This window comes from Lithobates pipiens, unplaced genomic scaffold (assembly GCF_037356315.1).
Source record: "Lithobates pipiens isolate NorthernLeopardFrog02 unplaced genomic scaffold, aLitPip1_a1.2 Scaffold_18, whole genome shotgun sequence".
NCBI classification, from domain to species: domain Eukaryota; kingdom Metazoa; phylum Chordata; class Amphibia; order Anura; family Ranidae; genus Lithobates; species Lithobates pipiens.
Window position 1 is genome coordinate 41604623 of NW_027507758.1, and position 20985 is coordinate 41625607.

The window sequence follows — 20985 nt, forward strand, 5'->3', positions numbered from 1 at the left end:
ACCCTGCACCTCTGGACCCCTTTACATTACACAGGACCTTGCACCTATGGACCTCTTTACATTACACAGCACCCTGCACCTCTGGACCCCTTTACATTACACAGCACCCTGAACCTCTGGACCCCTTTACATTACACAGCACCCTGAACCTCTGGACCCCTTTACATTACGCAGCACCCTGAACCTCTGGACCCCTTTACATTACGCAGCACCCTGCACCTCTGGACCGCTTTACATTACACAGCACCCTGCACTTCTGGACCCCTTTACATTACACAGCACCCTGCACCTCTGGACCCCTTTACATTACACAGCACCCTGCACCTCTGGACCCCTTTACATTACACAGGACCTTGCACCTAAGCACCTCTTTACATTACACAGCATCCTGCACCTCTGGACCCCTTTACATTACACACCCCTTGTACCTCTGGACCCCTTTACATAACACAGTGCCCCGAACCTCCTGACCCCTTTACATTACACAGCCCTTGTACCTCTGGTCCCCTTTACAATACACAGCTCCCTGCACCCCTGGACCACTTTACATTACACAGCACCCTGCACCTCTGCACCCCTTTACATTACACAGCCCCTCACAGCTCTGGACCCCCTGCATGTTACACAGACCCCCTACAGTGCAGACCTCCCTCCCTACCATACAGGCCCCCCCCCACTACAGTACAGACTCCCCTACAGTGCAGAATCCTCCCCTACAGTACAGACCCCTCCCCCCTACAGTGCATACCCCCCTACACTGCATACCCCCCTACAGTGCCAAATCTTCCCCTACTGTACAGACCTCTCCCCCTATAGTGCAGACCCCCTATAGTACAGACCCCCCTACAGTGCAGGACCCCCCTACAGTACAGGACCCCTCCTACAGTGCAGGACTCCCCCCTACAGTGCAGGACTCCCCCTACAGTGCAGACCCCCCTACAGTGCAAGACTCCCCTACAGTGCAGAACCCCCCCACAGTGCATACCCCCTACAGTAAAGAACCCCCCTACAGTGCCAAATCTTCCCCTACTGTACAGACCCCTCCCCCTATAGTGCAGACCCCCCTACTGTGCAGGACCCCTCCTACTGTGCAGGACCCCCCCTACAGTGCAGAGCCCCCCTACAGTGCAGACCCCCCCACAGTGCACAGACCCCCCTACAGTGCACAGACCCCCCTACAGCGCTCAGACCCCCCTACAGCGCTCAGACCCCCCTACAGTAAAGAACCCCCTAACAATACAGCCCCCCCCACAGACCCATAATGTACCTGAACACACATGAAGAGCCCAAGTCAGTGACATTGCAGGGGGGAAGTGCGAGCAGCACCCAAGTGGAGTGACACCTGATGGCTCAGTGATCCGGGACCCGGCGTAAAAAATCCCCTTCTCTCTGTGGTCGCGTGACTCGCGTCGCACCGTTCTGATCAGTCTCGGCAGCGGCTGTCACTCACAGCCGAGCAGAGTGAAGCTGCCTCCCCCTCCTCCTTTGCGTCTACACAGTGCTGTGCATGCAGGAAGGGGAGGCGGCTTCACTCTGCTCGGCTGTGAGTGACAGCCGCTGCCGAGACTGATCAGAATGGCGCGACTTGACCACAGAGAGAAGAGGATTGTTGCGCCGGCCACCGGGTCCTAGATCACTGAGCCGACAGGTGTCACTCCACTCGGGTGCTGCTCGCACCTCCCCCCTGCAATGCCGCCCACTGCCAGTGCCTCGGGCTCTCTCTGTGTGGGCTGCGAACCCACGGCGCTGTCTCCTCTTCAGTTGCGGAGGGGGAGGACGCCGGCCTGACACCCCCCCCAATGTGTGGCACCCGGGGCGGCCCGCCCCCGCCCCCCACTTAGTTCGCCACTGGCTCCGCTGATGGACACAGATGTGAGGAAGGTACCTCTGATGGGGCACCTGATGTAAGGACAGACTCCGCTTGGGACACCTGATGGCATCTGGTGGCAGTCAACGTAGCTAGTGACGCGCTCATATATATATATTTAGGATTTAGCAGAATGACGACATTGAATTGAGAGGAAGCATCATTACAAAACAAGGACTACTAAACAGGCAGCATACATAATAAACCACAATGGGCTCCCCCTGTAGAAGATCAGTGGTCTTTGGCACCGAGATCTCAGCCCAGTGAGATATCACATTAGGATTGGTATCTCTTGGTAGAAATCATGACATTTGGGGGGTGAGTAGCTGTTAGGGAAGTTATGTGGGCTTTTTAAAGCACTTTACGGTACACTTGTTCTGGCACAAAAAAGCCAGGAGCTGAGAATGAACTCCCGGGGGGAGGGGTGTCTATGTATATATAGAAGTTATAAATGCACAATAAGAAAATATATTTTAATGTCTAAAGATTTGTATGTTTATAAAACAGAAAGAATTAAAACATTTTTTTCTCTCTCCAGGAGAATATGATCCATCATCTCCCAGTGTCACCACCCCCACCTTGGAGGGGGAGGACAACCCACTGGTTCCATCCACCAGTGACAGAGAGCCAACAACACCGGCTATGACTGTGGAAGACCAACCAAGTGCAGTCTCCCCATCTACCATTGAGGGTGAGCAAACTGCACTGGTGCTATCCACCAATGACAACGAGGCAACTCTGGCTATGACTGTGGAGGACCAACCAAGTGAAGTCTCCCCATCTACCATCGAGGGTGAGCAAACTGCACTGGTTCTATCCACCAATGACAACGAGGCAACTCTGGCTATGACTGTGGAGGACCAACCAAGGGCAGTCTCCCCATCTACCATTGAGGGTGAGCAAACTGCACTGGTTTCATCCACCAATGACAACGAGGCAACTCTGGCTATGACTGTGGAGGACCAACCAAGTGCAGTCTCCCCATCTACCATCGAGGGTGAGCAAACTGCACTGGTTCCATCCACCAGTGACAATGAGGCAACACTGGCTATGACTGTGGAGGACCAACCAAGTGCAGTCTCCCCATCTACCATCGAGGGTGAGCAAACTGCACTGGTTCTATCCACCAATGACAACGAGGCAACTCTGGCTATGACTGTGGAGGACCAACCAAGGGCAGTCTCCCCATCTACCATTGAGGGTAAGCAAACTGCACTGGTTTCAGCCAACAGTGACAATGAGGCAACTCTGGCTATAACTGTGGAGGACCAACCAAGTGCAGTCTCCCCATCTACCATTGAGGGTGAGCAAATTGCACTGGTTCCATCCACCAGTGAGATTAAACTGGATACAGTTAATGAGAACCAGCAAAATTCACTCACTCCTTCTAATGGTGAGGTTGAAAACAAATTTTGGGCTTCATTTGCCAACTTTATGAAGCAACAACAACCTCCAAAGTGCAAAATAAGTGAGTCATCACCTCTGGTCCCTTCATATCTTGGAGACAAAATGTCTGTGTGGAGTTCACTTTCATCCATCCCCACCATGAACAAGAAGACATCTGAACTGGTCCCATCCTGCAGTATCAGGAAACTATATGCTGAAACCTTCACCTTCCATGAGGAACTTGGAGAAGGGAGCTTTGGGAAAGTGGTGTTGGCCACCCATCCAGCCACTAACCAAAAGCTGGCGGTAAAGTTCATCTCAAAGAGAAAACTACTGAGATGTGGACCCTGGATGGCACTCACAGAAAGATGGATTCTGGAAGAAGGCAGAGAGTGCCCATACATCACCCATATTTATGGATCTTTCCAAACAAACGTAAGTCTTTTAATCTCCCAATTTCTTCTTCTCTTTCCTGTATTGCGCTCCACTATTGATCCAGACTCCCTACAATAGTTATGCAAATGGTGACTTTTTTTGGTAGTCAAAACTTACACATGGCAAAGCATCCCCCTGCCCCATGAGATGACAGTGTTCAGACCCGTCATCTAGTCCTTCAGGCACTAAGTGCTGAATTGGAGGAGGCAGAAGAAAGCTTAACTTGTGTCCCACATCAGGTTCTTCTGAGGGCTCTGGCTATTGATCAGGACAATGCAGTAAAGGTGAAAGAAGAAGTCTCTAGAGTGCTTCCTACAAGGCTGGAGCTTAGTGACATAAACTGTACAGAGTAGAGGCTTTCCTTCAAGAAACCACATACTGAGAGGCCGCCATTACTGACTTCAGACATTACTAGTTGCCTGGCTATCTCTGGCCTTAAAACTTTGAGTCACTGAGTCAGAACACGTCTACAACTGGCAAGGCAGGATAAATCAGGATTCCTGATCGACATACATCTTTCAGGATGGGAAGCCAAAATATAGAAGTCATTGGGCCACCATAACAACTTGACAAAACTAGTATTGTGGTAAAGGTCTTCCAGCAATGGCGGTCTAATATTCTTCTCTGTCTGGGTTTCCTGAGTTCCTCCCCAGGAAGCATTTAGTAAAGATGCCACACTGCACTCTCTGCTGGTGTGCGTGTCTTCATATATTCCTTCACAAAGTGAAAACTTCAATGTCTATAACGTAACCTGTTTTTCCTATTTTCACAGAACCATCTGGCCTTTGTTATGGAGTTTCTGTGCGGAGGAGATCTCTCCGACCTGATAAGAAATTCAGCTCCACTTCCTCTGGACACCTTAAGGTAAGTTTGTCAGGGTCACTTTGGAGTCGGGGGAGGCTGACCACTGAGAACAGGCAGTGACCTATCCAGGCCCCTCCAGCTGATCCCATCCATCTATACCCCTATGTACTATAGGGAGAACTCACTTTATCTTTACCATTAACTGGTGTGTGATGATTTTTGATGCTAATCCATGTATTTCTCTCTCCATCAGAAACCTAACAGCGGAAATTATTTGCGGCCTGCAATTCCTGCATGACAAAGAGATCGTTCACAGAGATCTCAAGCCAGAAAATATCCTGTTAGACAACGCTGGCCATGCCAGAGTTGCGGATTTTGGCTTGTCAGCGAAGGGAGTCACCCAGGCTAAGAGAAGTAACGAACATACAGGGACACCAATCTACATGGCTCCAGAAGTAAGTATGCTCCCGATATCAGATTTAATTAGAACATTTATCAAGATATACCCATTATTATGGTTGGATATGGAGAAGAGATAAAGGGGTGCTCCACTTCCACTAAATAGAGAATGTCTCCACTGGTGACCCGGTTGCTTTTAATGGGTTTCCAGGCTAGAACCATATCCCCAACAAAAGCTGGGAAGTTCTGAGTCATGGAGCAGTGTTGGGGCTTCTTTGTAGGGGACATTGAGGCCGAGGGTAGATGGATTCATCTGCCTGGCCCATTTCACACATATGAATGGGGTAAAACCTCCAGTAACTGCTCACCCACTGTTTCCCTTCTCCTCTTTAACATGGGGAGCGCTTGTGAAAATTGAGCTATTGGGGTCAGTATACCTTCATCCACCTACTTTAATTGGGGCAATTAAAGGGCACCTCTAGGCAAAGCCCCAGAGTGTTTAATCCCTTTCTATTTTATCCGACACGTAAAAAAAAAAAAGGGGTTTTGACTATACATCCTGTTTAAGCCCCACCTCCAATATTCGCAAGCTCCACTTCAGTTTGATGCCGTTTCACTGCAATTTTAGTCATGCATGAGCTTTATACATCACATATGTCGCTATGTTGTCATCTCTGTCCTCTGCTTGGTCTGACAATGTGCTCATCCCTCTTTCTCTTATGTTTCTACAGGTCTTGCAAAAAATGTATTATTTCAGTATGGTTGACTATTTCTCCCTTGGAGTCATAGTATACGAGATGGCGTTTGGGAAACATCCCTTCTACACCACGGAGGACTGGGAAGAAATAAAGACGAATATTCTTGAAATGGAGCCAGATTATGAGGAGGGTATGGACCCTGACCTCCATAACCTCTTAGTTAAGGTAAGTTACAGAGAGCCTTAAGCTCCTCTATTGCTCAGATATTGTTATTGGTCATGCAGCATCTCATTATATTTCATTCTTCATTACAGCTTCTGTGGAAAGACCAAGAGGAACGAAACCATCTAGTCAGTGACATCAGGAACAATCCGTTCTTCAAGACCATCGACTGGGCAGAGTTAGAGCGAAAAAAAGCAATGCCACCTAAATCCGAACCAGTAAGTATACAGATAATAGAGTCCAAAGACATTGGACGGGGAGGGGAGATTTTCAGCAGCAGGCTCCTCACCATCTAAGACATTTGTTTTAAACAGACTTTTCAGACCTGTCTATGAATTCGTGATCACTATATAATCATACAGTAGGGTCTGAATGATTTCTGTTCATTATTGGAGTTAATTATTGTGTATGTTATCTGACCACTAGAGGGAGCTAGGGTGGAAGGAGCCTACTTGGTGAAATCTGCTGCACTTTGGGTGTGGGGTTTGTTACCACTCTCTGTATCAATTAGAAGCAGTAATGAATGTCTTTTTCTCTGTCTAGATTTGTGAGGAACCATCAAATAACAGCATGCCCTTGAATGAGTATATCAACTACCTGGCCTGGGAGGCTCCAATATCACGATATGAGCAGGAGTATTTCACAGGCTTTTCATACATGAGCGACAGTCTGAAGATGTCACCAATGGACTTATTTTCACATCCACCATTATCGCCAGAGAAGAAGCCTAATTTTGCTGACTGTAGTGATGACAGTGAGTGTCAGAAGGAGGAACCAATGGACAGGTCTCCAATATTACCACTGAACATCCATGGACCAGTATCAAATCCAATGGAGAACCATTATAAGGCGGCTCTTCAACAATTGGCAGAGCAAATGGTCTTTCTTCAGCCATCACCAGCAGTCAGACAGGAGAATCTCTTCACACCCTGGCCAATGGATTATGAGGAGGCTCATATGAACCTAAAAGAGCCAGGGGAGCAGAATGATATCGATGACTTTGGCTACCAGATTCAGCAGCCACCACAGGAATTCTTCCCAGCGGCATACTGCCAGGAGAATGTGTTTACACCGTTGCCGATGTACCATGAAGAGGCTCATAACAATGTCATAGAGCCAGGGGAGCAGAATTATATTGATGACTTTGGCTACCAGATTCAGCAGCCACCACAGGACTTCTTCCCAACGGCATACTGCCAGGAGAATGTGTTTACACCATGGCCGATGCACCATGAAGAGGCTCATAACAATGTCATAGAGCCAGGGGAGCAGAATTACATCGATGACTTTGGCTACCAGATTCAGCAGCCACCACAGGACTTCTTCCCAGCAGCATACTGCCAGGAGAATGTGTTTACACCGTGGCCGATGTACCATGAAGAGGCTCATAACAATGTCTTAGAGCCAGGGGAGCAGAATTACATTGATGGCTTTGGCTACCAGATTCAGCAGCCACCACAGGACTTCTTCCCAGCGGCATACTGCCAGGAGAATGTGTTTACACCGTGGCCGATGTACCATGAAGAGGCTCATAACAATGTCATAGAGCCAGGGGAGCAGAATTACATCGATGACTTTGGCTACCAGATTCAGCAGCCACCACAGGACTTCTTCCCAGCAGCATACTGCCAGGAGAATGTGTTTACACCGTGGCCGATGTACCATGAAGAGGCTCATAACAATGTCATAGAGCCAGGGGAGCAGAATTACATCGATGACTTTGGCTACCAGATTCAGCAGCCACCACAGGACTTCTTCCCAGCAGCATACTGCCAGGAGAATGTGTTTACACCGTGGCCGATGTACCATGAAGAGGCTCATAACAATGTCATAGAGCCAGGGGAGCAGAATTACATCGATGACTTTGGCTACCAGATTCAGCAGCCACCGCAGGACTTCTTCCCAGCAGCATACTGCCAGGAGAATGTGTTTACACCGTGGCCGATGTACCATGAAGAGGCTCATAACAATGTCATAGAGCAAGGGGAGCAGAATTACATTGATGACTTTGGCTACCAGATTCAGCAGCCACCACAGGACTTCTTCCCAGCAGCATACTGCCAGGAGAATGTGTTTACACCGTGGCCGATGTACCATGAAGAGGCTCATAACAATGTCATAGAGCCAGGGGAGCAGAAGTACATCAATGACTTTGGGTACCAGATTCAGCAGCCACCACAGAACTTCTTCCCAACGGCATACTGCCAGGAGAATGTGTTTACACCGTGGCCGATGTACCATGAAGAGGCTCATAACAATGTCATAGAGCCAGGGGAGCAGAATTACATCGATGACTTTGGCTACCAGATTCAGCAGCCACCGCAGGACTTCTTCCCAACGGCATACTGCCAGGAGAATGTGTTTACACCGTGGCCGATGTACCATGAAGAGGCTCATAACAATGTCATAGAGCAAGGGGAGCAGAATTACATTGATGACTTTGGCTACCAGATTCAGCAGCCACCACAGGACTTCTTCCCAGCAGCATACTGCCAGGAGAATGTGTTTACACCGTGGCCGATGTACCATGAAGAGGCTCATAACAATGTCATAGAGCCAGGGGAGCAGAATTACATCAATGACTTTGGGTACCAGATTCAGCAGCCACCACAGAACTTCTTCCCAACGGCATACTGCCAGGAGAATGTGTTTACACCGTGGCCGATGTACCATGAAGAGGCTCATAACAATGTCATAGAGCCAGGGGCAGAGGCGGCTCTAGGCTTTGTGAGGCCTTAGGCAAAATTTAGACACGAGGCCCCACTCACGCCCATAATGGATAAAAAAAAATTCAAAGAGAGGGGGAGGAAGAGGGAGGGAGGGGGAGAGGAAGAGAGAGAGAGGGGGAGGGGAAGAGAGGGGGAGGGGAAGAGAGGGAGGAGAGAGAGAAGGGGGAAGGGAGAGAGAGAAGGGGGAAGGGAGAGAGGGGGGAAGGGAGAGAGAGGGGGGAAGGGAGAGAGAGAAGGGGGAAGGAAGAGAGAGAGAGGGGGGAAGGGAGAGAGGGGGGAGGGGGGAAGGCGGGAGAGAGGGGGGAGGAAGAGAGAGAGAGGGGGAGCGGGAGAGAGAGAGGGGAGGAAGAGAGAGAGAGGGGGAGTGGGAGAGAGAGAGGGGAGAGAGGGGGAGAGAGGGGAGAGAGGGGGGGAGGGGGGAGGGGGAGAGAGGGGGGAGGGAGGAAGGTGGAGAGAGAGATCTCTAGCCCCGTTCCTGTCTGCAGCCCCTCCTGTGTACCATGTCCCAGTCTGCAGTGCCTGTCTATGGGAAGCTGTGTGTGATGCTCGGTACTTTACCTTCCATGCCAGCAGGGTGTTCATGACGGCCAGCAGCAGGCAGGGTCCATTCTCAGTCTGGGTGGGGACAGTGTCCTGCTCCTTCCAGAGGATCTGGTTGCTGTGAGATGGAGTGTGCGTTTTCTTATATTCGGTGTGCGTTTAATATATTCGGTGTGCGTTTATTATATTTGTTTTTCTTATATTCGGGCAGCACAGTGGTGTAGTGGGTAGCACTTTCGCCTAGCAGTAAAAAGCGTCACTGGTTCAAATCCCAACCATGACACTACCTGCTCAGAGTTTGCATGTTCTCCCTGTGCCTGCGTGGGTTTCCTCCGGGTACTCCGGTTTCCTCCCACACTCCAAAGACATGCTGGTAGGTTAATTGGCTTCTGTCCAAGAAATTGGTGATATCCTTGATGGTAGGGACTGATGTGAGTGTGTACTCACTCAGGATGGACTGGTGTCTTTATTCAACCTTACTAACTATGTAACTATGAGAGCCCATCACCAGAAACACTGATCCCTGAAAGCTGTGAAGTGAATATACCAAGCACACCAGAAGAAATGTTTGACCAAAGCAAACCTGTGCAGGAGTCAGAACAAGAGGTGGAACTCATATCGCCTAACTCAAGTTCCCCACCAGATCTGGTGCATGCAATTGCCAAGATGGCTGCCTCAACTGCTAACTGCTTTGTGTCTCCAGGGAGAAATCTGCTGTGTAAATTGGAATAAAATGTAAACCAAAAGTAATGCGTTTGTGTATGGATTTTGTTAAGCACTTTTGAATAATATATATTTTTTGTAAAATGATAGGATTATTTTGTATTCTCATTTACAGCCAGGAGGTGGAGCACTCAGCTCCTTTTCAAGTATTTTCTAGGCTATCCTAAGCAACTTGGCTGAAAAAAAGCCTGCTGTTTACTATATAGCTCAATAGCTCTCTCTGACCCTCCCTGTAACCACAATACCATCCCTCCCTATATCCCCAAGAATAACCGCCCCTGTAACTCCAATACTATCCCTCCCTATATCCCCAATACTATCCCTCCCTATATCCCCAAGAATAACTCTCCCATTAACCCCAATACTATACCTTCCTATATCCCCAAGAACATCCTTCACTGTAACCCCAGTAATAACCCTCCCTGTAACCCCAATACTAACCCTCCCTATTTCCCCTATAATAACCCTCCCTGTAACCCGAACACTAACCCTCCCTATATCCCCAAGAATAACCCTCCCTGTAACCCCAATACTATCCCTCCTTATATCCCCAACAATAACCCCCCCGTAACCCCAAAACGAACCCTCCCTATATCCCCAAGAATAACCTTCCCTGTAACCCTAATACAAACCCTCCCTATACCCCTAAGAATAACTCTCCCTGTAACCCCAATACTAACCCTCCCTATATCCTCAAGAATAACCCTCCTTGTAAACCCAATTCTAACCCTCCCTATATCCACAAGAATACCCCCCCTGTATCCCCAATACTAACCCTCCCTATATCCCCAAGAATAACCCTCCCTGTAACCCCAATACTATCCCTTCCTATATCCCCAAGAATAACCCTCCCTGTAACCCCAATACTAATCCCCCCTATAGCCCCAAGAGTAACCCTCCCTGTAACTGAACCCAGTAAATCTAGTGAGAAGGGGGGGTTGAGCCCCGAGTTCGCCTTTAAAAAGCTGGTCTGTAATGTCGGCATCTATAATGCCTCAGGAGCCCTAAAACACACCAATGGTCACATCATGAAGTGGAAGTTCTCCATGCTTGAAAAGAACTGTTTGGCGGCTCAAACTGTCTCATCTCTATATGGAGGATCCCATCCCAGCACAGTGTTCTCTTCTGCCTCTGGCTCCCCAGGTATAAAATACACAATCTACTTCATCTTGTCTTCCTAGATAGTCCTGTTCCTCTCTCTCCACCTCTGTCCAATCACACATACATTATATTACCAAAAGTATTGGGACACACAAACTTTCCAACCGGGCCATAGCTGAATGATGGCTACAGTGTGGTTGGATAATTCTGGGAGGTGCACAATGATGTCCCCCCAGAATCACGATCCCCACACACACCCTGGGGCGCACACACAGGAGTGTCCATGCTCGCCGTGTACTCGGGGCCCAGCGTATCACAAATCGGGGTAAAGGGCTGCTGGGATTGGCCCTTTACCCCGATCCATGACGCTACGGGTCCCTAGTACCCGCCCCTTTGCCATGTGATCACTCCGTCCAGCAGATCCAGAGCGATCACTGTCCATGAACCGGCGTCCTGTCCGGTTCTCTCCTCTCCTCACACTGATCGTGTGAGCAGAGGAGGGAGAAGCTGCAACTTGAGGCTGCTTGCTTTTTTTGCATGTATTCCAAGTGCCCATCTGTGCTCCAGCAGTGCAACATCAGAGCCCATCAGTGCCATATCAGTAACCAGCTGTGCCACATCAGTACCCAGCCATGCCACATTTGTGCCCAGCCGTGCGCTACAGTGCCCCAGCAGTGCAGATCTGTGCCTCAGCAGTGCCACACCTGTGCCAAAGCAGTGCCATATCAGTACCCAGCCATGCCACATTTGTGCCAGGCAATGCTCTACAGTGCACATCTGTACCCATCAGTGCACATATGTGCCCCAGCAGTGTCACACCAGTACCCAACAGTGCCCCAACTGTGCCCAGCACTGCCCCAGCAGTGTCCCATCTGTACCCAGCAGTGCCCTACAGTGCTACATTAGTGCCACATCTGTGCTCTATAGTGCCTCATCAGTGTTAATACAGTGTCCATCAGTAAGTGGACCCTCATCAGCACCCATCAGTGTAGTAAAAATGTGTAAAAAAATGTGTTTTCATTTTCTTTCCACAATTTTTCCGAAAAATTGTGGGGAAAAAAATGACATGTTCAAAAGACTCATTATGCCTCATAGAATATAAGTTGGTGTTTCTTTCCAAAATGGGGTCATTTTGTGGGCGTTTCCATTGTCCTGATGCTCCAGGGCCTTCAAACGTGTGATAGTGTCAGGAAAGGGTCCGTCCGCTGGTAAGATCCATCATTTGGCATGCAGTACTGAGGTCCACCAGCAGGTGTCTCCTGGCAGTTTGTAACTGTCAGGAGAGACTTTCCCTGCTGGTGTTATGTCACCATTGGGCCACAGTACTAGCGTCCACCAGCGGATGGATCCTGGCAGTAGGGAGCAGGCAACACTTTCTTCACTCAAGTGTTACTGGAAGACAATTAATGCAGTCTTATAAATACCCGGCAAGCCCACACATGCTTGTCTTGGTATCTTTCTCCCTGGAGCCTGACCCCATCCTGGACCTGGCCCTCCTGTTTGCCTTGGATCCCTGCTGTACAGCCCATCCATCCATCTATCTATCTGTCCTCGCCCTGTGCTGTTGGTTCCCCATCTGCTGACCCCCCTGTGTATTACCTCGGCCTGGCTTTTGTTACAATTCTGGTATTCCCCACTATTTGTATATATCATTGTTGTTTGTGGTTTTGGGTTGGTTGTGCACTATTATATTCACTTACTTTTCACCTATGTAAATAAACACCATTATTTTTCACTTACATGTGTTTCTGGTTTCCTCTGTGCAGTTCACACAGTCTGGTCTACTAATTCTCTGATAGTATACCAAGGCCATCCCTGACCAGAAGTGGCTACACAGAGGAACCATCTTGGTTCAGGTTGCTTTGCTGAAATGAATTTAGAGGTGATTCGTTATTATGCTTTGCTGGTGTCTGAGAGTAGTGACTATCTCCGCCGGACACTGAAAGATTCGTTTAGCTCACTCCTGGGTTGATCAGGGCTGTATGCTGTTTGGGGATGTTCAGCCATTAATTCAAATCTGCGCAGAGCTGGCCCTCAGGGCCGTCTTTAATATTGATTGGACCCTGGGCAAAACTTTTCTTGGGGGGGGCCCCCCATGCAGTTTTGCTCTCCACCTGCTCTGAGACATACAATAAATAGCAGTTAGACTCAATCAGTTTACTGAATCAGATCAGGCAGCTATAGCGATTGGTTGCCAGAGGTTACAGTGTATCATTACCACTCACTGACTGGTTGCTAGAGGTTACAGCACATGATTTCTGCTTGTTTATTGGTTGCTAGAGATAACTGTGGATATGACCTCAGAGGGGCATGATATACATATCAATGCTGTCGGCTGCCCCTATTTACATATGAATGCTGGTAATTTACATGTAAACACAGGGTCTGCAGATGAGTCATCTTTACAAACAATAGGGCAGAGCTGGGCAGCATTAGTAGCAACACTTCACACTGAGATATTGGGACACAGCACAGGACTAAAACCCTCAAAGGACGAGGGAATTTAAACCAGGATAGTTGTCAAGTATGAGGCAGCTGCTTTGGGCCCCACAACAATGACAGGGCCCAGGTGCCCCTTTTGCCCTGCCTTAAAAAACGGCCCTGCTGGCCCTGCATCCCAGGGGGGCCATGATGATTTTTCTCCCCCTTTCAGTATTAATCAGGTCACATCACTGGTATGGCTTCTGGAAGATGATTCCCCTTACTTTTTTGAGCATTACACAGCCTGTTCCCAACAGATAATAGAATGTGTTGATTCTGTACAATTCCTTGTCAGACAGGCAGTATGTAACCCACAGTTTGTACAACTACTACTTTTAGCATGGTCTGGTATTTTGCAATCAGCCACAGCCAGCCCACAACAAACCATCTCTGCTACCAAAGACCTGCCTGCCCAAGAGCCTCTTCCACCATCACCTATGGCAACCTCAGTTTCAGCCCAATATACTCTACTCCCCACCAAATATCAATACTCTGTTTCTTCCTGTTGCACATACCCTGCCTTTAATCCAACTGCCTCTTTCCCGCTGCCTACTATCCCTCAAGAACTTCCCCTAGCTACTGTTACCTCTTCCTTGCCATATTCCAGCCCTTCTCTCCAGTCTGCTTCATCCCCCTACCTATAGATCTGCAGCTACCTACAGGTCTTCAGTAGCTAAATCTAAAGAGACGGAAGTTCTTTCCTACCCATTTGATCCTGCCAGTAACGCAACCTGCCTCCACACCAACCAACCTGCTCCAGTCTGCCTGCATGCCAGCTGAACCTGATCACCCACCCGATTCTGCCAAACATCTGCCTGCTATCCAGCCAGTGTCTCCGCCTGAACTTCCTATGCTCCAGTCTGATGTGCCTGACGTCCCAGTGCCCGCTGTCCAGCCTGACATCCCAGTGCCCGCTGTCCAGCCTGATGTCCTGCTCCCGTCCTTCCAGTCTGATGCCTTCCAATCTGATGCACCTGACGTGTCACTGCCTGCCTTCCAGCCTGACGTGCCGCTGCCTGCCTTCCGGTCTGATGCGCCAGTTTCCCGGTCCGATGTGTGCCTGTGCCCGCTGCCCAGGCTGATGTGCCTGTTGCCCTGTTCAAGGTGACTGCTGCCCAGTCCAACAACCCGGACCCTGCCGATGACCTGGAGCCCTCTGTCTACCTAGATGCCCTGCCTGAAGAGCCTGTTGCACAGCCTGATATACCCCCCCATCCAGTGTTCTGTTTGACGCCATAGACTATGGACAATTTCAGCCAATTGGAGCGTCCAGAGGCCGCTCCTTTGAGGGGGGTACTGTCAGGAAAGGGTCTGTCCGCTGGTAAGATCCATCATTTAGCATGCAGTACTGAGGTCCACCAGCAGGTGTCTCCTGGCAGTTTGTAACTGTCAGGAGAGACTTTCCTTGCTGGTGTTATGTCACCATTGGGCCGCAGTACTAGCGTCCACCAGCGGATGGATCCTGGCAGTAAGGAGCAGGCAACACTTCCTGCACTCAGGTGTTACTTGAGGACAAATAATGCAGTCTTATAAATACCCAGCAAGCCCACACATGCTTGCCTTGATATCTTTCTCCCTGGATTCTGACCTTGAGCCTGTATCTGACCCCATCCTGGACCTGTCCCTCCTGTTTGCCTTGGATCCCTGCTCTACAGCCCATCATCCATCTTTCCTCGCCCTGTCCCATTGGTTCCCCATCATTACCCATCTGCTGACCCCCCTGTGTATGACCTCGGCCTGGCTTTTGTTACAATTCTGGTATTCCCCAATATTTGTATATATCATTGTTTGTGGTTTTTGGGTTGGTTGTGCACTATTATATTCACTTACTTTTCACTTGTGTAAATAAACACCATTATTTTTCACTTGCATGTGTTTCTGGTTTCCTCTGTGGAGTCCACACAGTCTGGTCTACTAATTCTCTGACAGATAGGTTGTCAGGAAATTGGGTGTGTAATTTATGTCCCTAGAACATCTGAAGGTGCTCCCTGTATGTTGGGCCTCTGTATGTGGCCAGGATTAGGGATGAGCTTCGAGTCGAACTCGTGTTCGACACGAACATTGCCTGTTCGGAACGGCAAACAATTTGGGGTGTTCACAGCAAATTCAAAAAGCCATGGAACACCCTGTAAAAGTCTACGGGAGAAATCTAAAGTGCTAATTTTAAAGGCTTATATGCAAGTTATTGTCATAAAAAGGGTTTGGAGCCCTGGGTCCTGCCCCAGGGGACATGTATCAATGCAAACTTTTAAAAACTGCAGTTTTTTTGGGAGCAGTGATTTTAATAATGCTTAAAGTGAAACAATAAAAGTGTAATATTCTTTTAAATTTCATACGGGGGTGTCTATAGTATGCCTGTAAAGGGGCGCATGTTTCCCGTGATTAGAACTGTCCCTGCACAAAGTGTCATTTCTGCAGGAAAAAAAAGTCATTTAAAAGCACTTGTGGCTATAATGAATTGTCGGCTCCCCGTAATACATAGAACAGTCATTGATTTAAAAACAAAAACAAACAAACGTGGGGTCCCCCCCCCCCAATTCAATTACCAGACCTTCAGGTCTGGTATGGCTATTAAGGGGAACTCCACGCCAAATAAAAAAAAAAATGGCGTGGAGTCCCCCCCTGCTGTGGAACAGAGATGACAGTTGCTCTTTAAATATTATGATTTAAAAGCGAGTTGCTTTAAATAAAATACACCCTGCGGTTAGGTGTGCTGAAATGCAAGGAAGATGTTGATAAGTGGGGGAGAGCAGAGTGAAAGACAGAAAAAGTCAGTGTGCTGGATGGGAATGGTGCGGTTACCTGTACAGTTAGGCCGAGCACACACGGATCAAAATTCAGTGGGTTCAACAGCTATGTATGTAGCTTCCCCTGTTGGACACAAGCTAATCATTAGATTGGCTTCTGCTGCCTATTTCCTGATATCAGCATACAATGTGGATGTAGAAAACTTGATTTTTTTTTTCATTCAGGTTGCTGGCTGAAGGAATAAAAAAAACTCATAGTTGCCAACTGTCCCGAATTTCCCGGGACATTCCCGGGATTAGGACATTTGTCCCGGGAAATTGAATTTCCCGTTTTTTTGCCGCGGCCGGCGGAGACAATGTCTTCCGCCGGCCGCCATTTTTAAAAAGACCAGAAGCTGGTCTTCAATAGAGAACCTGTGGCGCCGCCCACCCCCCGCTGCCAGGGTGTGTGAAGAGCAGTGAGCGGCGCCACAGTTCAAAGTCAGGCCAGGAGATGTAATGTCCTGTCGGGGGAGTCCGTGCAGTGAGTATGTGGGGGCCAGTCTGTGGATGTGGGGGCCGGTCAGTCTGGATGTCAGAGGGGCACCAGATGTAAGGAGGGGCTCCGCTGATGGACACAGATGTGAGGAAGGTACCTCTGATGGGGCACCTGATGTAAGGACAGACTCCGCTTGGGACACCTGATGGCAGGCAACGTGGCTAGTGCCGCGCTAATGGCTCCCACTGATTCTGCATTATGGTGAGTTGAATGATTTCATTTCATATTACAATGTAATAATAGAAATAATGCGCTTCAATCATCCTGACACCATAACAATCATGGCGCCGGGATGATTGAAGCGCTAACACCAGGTATTTGGAGTATCTTTATCTGCTGATTGTCAAACTCTGGCAAACACATATTGCTATTGTGGTACAGGATCGGGGGGGGGGGGCTGCTGTCTCCCTTTTCTCTCCCCCGGAATCTCAGACTCTAACCACACCCCTTTGAGCCACGCCCACATGTAAGCAATGCCCATATTTTGCTGCCGCTTTTTTTGCCTTTTTATATGCCACACCTATAACCGCATGCCCCGCCCCCTAATTATAATACAACTCTGCCTACTGCCAAAAAAGTGTCCCGATATTATTATTATTATTATTTTTTTTACAATGTTGGCAACTATGCCAGGAGGACCCCACTGCTGACAGAGACATAGAAAAGCAAGACTACAGTTTGCCAAAATGTACTTGAGTAAGCCAAAATCCTTCTGGGAAAACGTCTTGTGAACAGATGAGACCAAGATGGAGCTCTTTGGTAAAGCACATCATTCTACTGTTTACCAAAAAACGGAATGAGGCCTACAAAGAAAACAGTACTTACAGTTAAATATGGTGGAGGTTCAATGATATTTTGGGTTTGTTTTGCTGCCTCTAGCACTGGGTGCCTTGAATGTGTGCAAGGCATCATGAAATCTGAGGACTACCAAAGGATTTTGGGTCGCACTGTAGAGCCCAGTGTCAGAAATCTGGGTTTGTGTCCGAGATCTTGGGTCTTCCAGCAGGACAATGACCCCAAACATACGTCAAAAAGCACCCGGAAATGGATGGCAACAAAGCGCTGGAGAGTTCTATGGTAGCCAGCAATGAGTCCAGATCTAAATCCCATTGAACACCTGTGGAGAGATCTTAAAATTGCTGTTGGGGAAAAGGCTCCAGTCCAATAAGAGAGACCCGGAGCAGTTTGCAAAGGAAGAGTAGTCCAAAATTCTGGGTGAGAGGTGTAAGAAGCTTATTGATAGTTATAGGAAGCGACCGATTTTTAGTTATTTTTTCCAAAGGTTGTGCAACCAAATATTAAGTTAAGGGTGCCAAGAATTTTGACCAGCCCTTTTTTGGAGTTTTGTGTGACATTATGTCCAATTTGCTTTTTTTCCTTCCTTTTTTTTTTTTGTTTTGTTCCAATACACACAAAGGGAATAAACATGTGTATAGCAAAACATGTGTTACTGCAATACTTTTCTGTGAGAAATACTTGATTTTCTTGAAAAATTTCTGGGGTGGGTGCCAACAATTTCTGCCATGACTGTGTATGTATGTGTGTTTTATATATATATATATATATATATATATATATATATACACACACATGTGATCTGACTGGGGGGGGGGGGTGGGGTGCTGGATACTCATCCTCCCCCACCAATCGTCAGGCAGGGAGACAGAACTGCAATTTGCATATATAAACAAGGCAGATTGCAGTCCTAACAAGGAGGGGAGGGATGGAGTTTGCGTCCCTGCAAAGCAGGGGATAAAATCCACTACCTCCCCTATTAAAAGTTCCTCACACAGTACACCTAAACACTAGCTAGGCACACAATTAACCCTTTGATGTTAATCCCTTCCTAGCCAGTGTCATTAGTACAGTGACAGTGCATATTTTTAGCACTGTATTAGGGTCACTGATTCCCTAAAAGCGTCAGTTAGTTTCCCAACTGTTTGCTGAAATATCCTAGTCCCACTATAAGTCACTGACTGCCACCATTACTAGAATATTAATAAATTATATACACACACACACACACGTGTGTGTATATATAAATATATATATGTATGTATACATACACATATATATAATGCATGATCTGGCACGCAGTTGCCGCCCTGTAGCAGTAAAACTGCTAATAGGGTGTTTCAGAAGCGTTTACCAGGCTGGCTAAGTTCACATGTATGTGTGTCAGGAATGTGTGCAAAATTGATTGCTTTTCTGACATGCATAGAAACCCACTGCCATTAACAGATGCACAGCAGCACTATTGTTAATGGCACCCCCACACATCTGCAAATGCACATGCCAAGCCGCATGGTGCTGCAGTCAGAGACCTCTTTTCCACATTTCTCAAATGTAGGGCAGCCCATTGAAAAGAATGGGATGCCCTACACACAAGCCTCGGGAATGTGCAAAACAGGGAAACACGTCCATGTTTTGCACATTCCCAAGGGTTGTTTGTAGGGCATGGTTACACCTGTATGTGTGAACCAGTTACTAGATGCCTGCATTAGTCTTTTTTTTTTTTTTTGTTTAAGTAGAATTAAAGGCAAAAAAAATCTTTTTTCATTTTGAATGAAATAAGGGAGGGTTATAACCCCTCTGGTGCATCTTTGCCGACCGGAATAATGGGGGTTATAACCCCCCTGGTGTGTCTTTGCCGACTCCTCCAAGCTGTAAGCCCATAGGGTTCATGGATAGGGATGGCCGAACAGTTCGCCCGGCGGTCGTTTTGCGGCGAATTTCGGCTGTTCGCGGTCCGCCATTTCGGCGGACTATTGGCGCCGTTCGCCCAGCGGACTTCCGTGTTTTTACTGTGTAAAGGAACTTTGACCTGATGACACATCCATCATGGGGTACAGGACAGCCAATTGAGACATGACAGCACATGGACACTTGGACATTCCCCCTAACTTATAAATGCACCCGATCCGGCGGCCATTTTACATTCTTTCTTCTGTCACTATAGGGAAAGGTTGCTGTTTGGAGCAGGGAGAGATAAACCGCTAGCTATTTGGTACACAAAAGTTCTTTTCAGGACTGGTATAGGTGTTAGGTGTATATAGGTTTGCTGTGCTACTGATTGTTGCAGCAGCCTGATGCCACGCTTCTGATGTCAGTGCTCTCTATCACGGTGCTGCTGTCAGTGCTGTATATCACGGTGCGGGTGTGAGTGCTTAATGTCACGCTGCTGATGTCAGTGCTCTCTATCACGGTGCTGCTGTCAGTGCTGTATATCATGGTGCTGATATCAGTGCTGTATGTCACGCTTCTGATGTCAGTGCTCTCTATCACGGTGCTGCTGTCAGTGCTGTATATCACGGTGCGGGTGTGAGTGCTTAATGTCACGCTGCTGATGTCAGTGCTCTCTATCACGGTGCTGCTGTCGGTGCTGTATATCACGGTGCTGGTGTGAGTGCTTAATGTCATGCTGCTGATGTCAGTGCTCTCTATCACGGTGCTGCTGTCAGTGCTGTATATCACGGTGCTGATGTCAGTGCTGTATGTCACGCTTCTGATGTCAGTGCTCTCTATCACGGTGCTGCTGTCAGTGCTGTATATCACGGTGCGGGTGTGAGTGCTTAATGTCACGCTGCTGATGTCAGTGCTCTCTATCACAGTGCTGCTGTCGGTGCTGTATATCACGGTGCTGGTGTGAGTGCTTAATGTCACGCTGCTGATGTCAGTGCTCTCTATCACGGTGCTGCTGTCAGTGCTGTATATCACGGTGCTGATGTCAGTGCTGTATGTCACGCTTCTGATGTCAGTGCTCTCTATCACGGTGCTGCTGTCAGTGCTGTATATCACGGTGCTGATATCAGTGCTGTATGTCACGCTTCTGATGACAGTGCTCTCTATCACGGTGCTGCTGTCAGTGCTGTATATCACGGTGCTGGTGTGAGTGCTGTATGTCACGCTGCTGATGTCAGTGCTCTCTATCACGGTGCAGGTGTCATTGCTGTATGTCACGCTGCTGATGTCAGTGCTCTCTATCACGGTGCTGTTGTCAGATGACTCTATCACGGTGCAGGTGTCATTGCTGTATGTCACGCTGCTGGTGATCATCTCCTGCACCCTCTTCTTTGCCTACCCTGGTCCCTGACCTTCCCTCTCCTCCATTGCCTTCATGCGCTCCACAGTCCTGAATTGTCAGAACAATTTCCCATATAAAAAAAGAATGCTTGTAGTTGTCGATCCCAGATTCCCCTCATACATGTGTTATGTCATTGGCCATGTGGTGGGACTATGTTTGCACAGCTAATAATTATTTTGTGGCTGCATATTTGACCTATAGGTTTGCGAAGTTCGCCTCCCATTGAAGTCA

The 20985-nt window shown here is 48.2% G+C and overlaps 2 protein-coding genes across 2 annotated transcripts; both read left to right on the forward strand.

Annotated features, from left to right (window-relative positions):
* The first annotated feature begins 2761 nt into the window (after positions 1-2761).
* LOC143990046 (uncharacterized) lies at positions 2762-4611 on the forward strand. The gene is made up of 2 exons (XM_077490275.1): positions 2762-3688; positions 4461-4611. Exons 1-2 carry the CDS (start codon positions 2816-2818, stop codon positions 4554-4556), a joined length of 969 nt encoding a protein of 322 aa, XP_077346401.1. The 5' UTR covers positions 2762-2815; the 3' UTR covers positions 4557-4611.
* A 1017-nt stretch (positions 4612-5628) lies between these two features.
* Positions 5629-9960, forward strand: LOC143986669 (uncharacterized). Its single transcript, XM_077485075.1, has 3 exons — positions 5629-6029; positions 6355-8151; positions 9919-9960. Exons 1-3 carry the CDS (start codon positions 5868-5870, stop codon positions 9958-9960), a joined length of 2001 nt encoding a protein of 666 aa, XP_077341201.1. The 5' UTR covers positions 5629-5867.
* The last annotated feature ends 11025 nt before the right edge of the window (positions 9961-20985 follow it).

Excerpts from the sequence above, each read along its gene's own strand:
- LOC143990046 (XM_077490275.1), top strand. The coding sequence starts at position 2,816 with ATGACTGTGGAGGACCAACCAAGTGCAGTCTCCCCATCTACCATCGAG. Across the intron at positions 3,689-4,460 it reads ATGGATCTTTCCAAACAAAC|AACCATCTGGCCTTTGTTAT; the intron begins GTAAGTCTTTTA and ends CTATTTTCACAG.
- LOC143986669 (XM_077485075.1), top strand. The coding sequence starts at position 5,868 with ATGCAGCATCTCATTATATTTCATTCTTCATTACAGCTTCTGTGGAAA. Across the intron at positions 6,030-6,354 it reads TGCCACCTAAATCCGAACCA|ATTTGTGAGGAACCATCAAA; the intron begins GTAAGTATACAG and ends TTCTCTGTCTAG. Across the intron at positions 8,152-9,918 it reads CGCAGGACTTCTTCCCAACG|CCAGGAGGTGGAGCACTCAG; the intron begins GCATACTGCCAG and ends TCTCATTTACAG.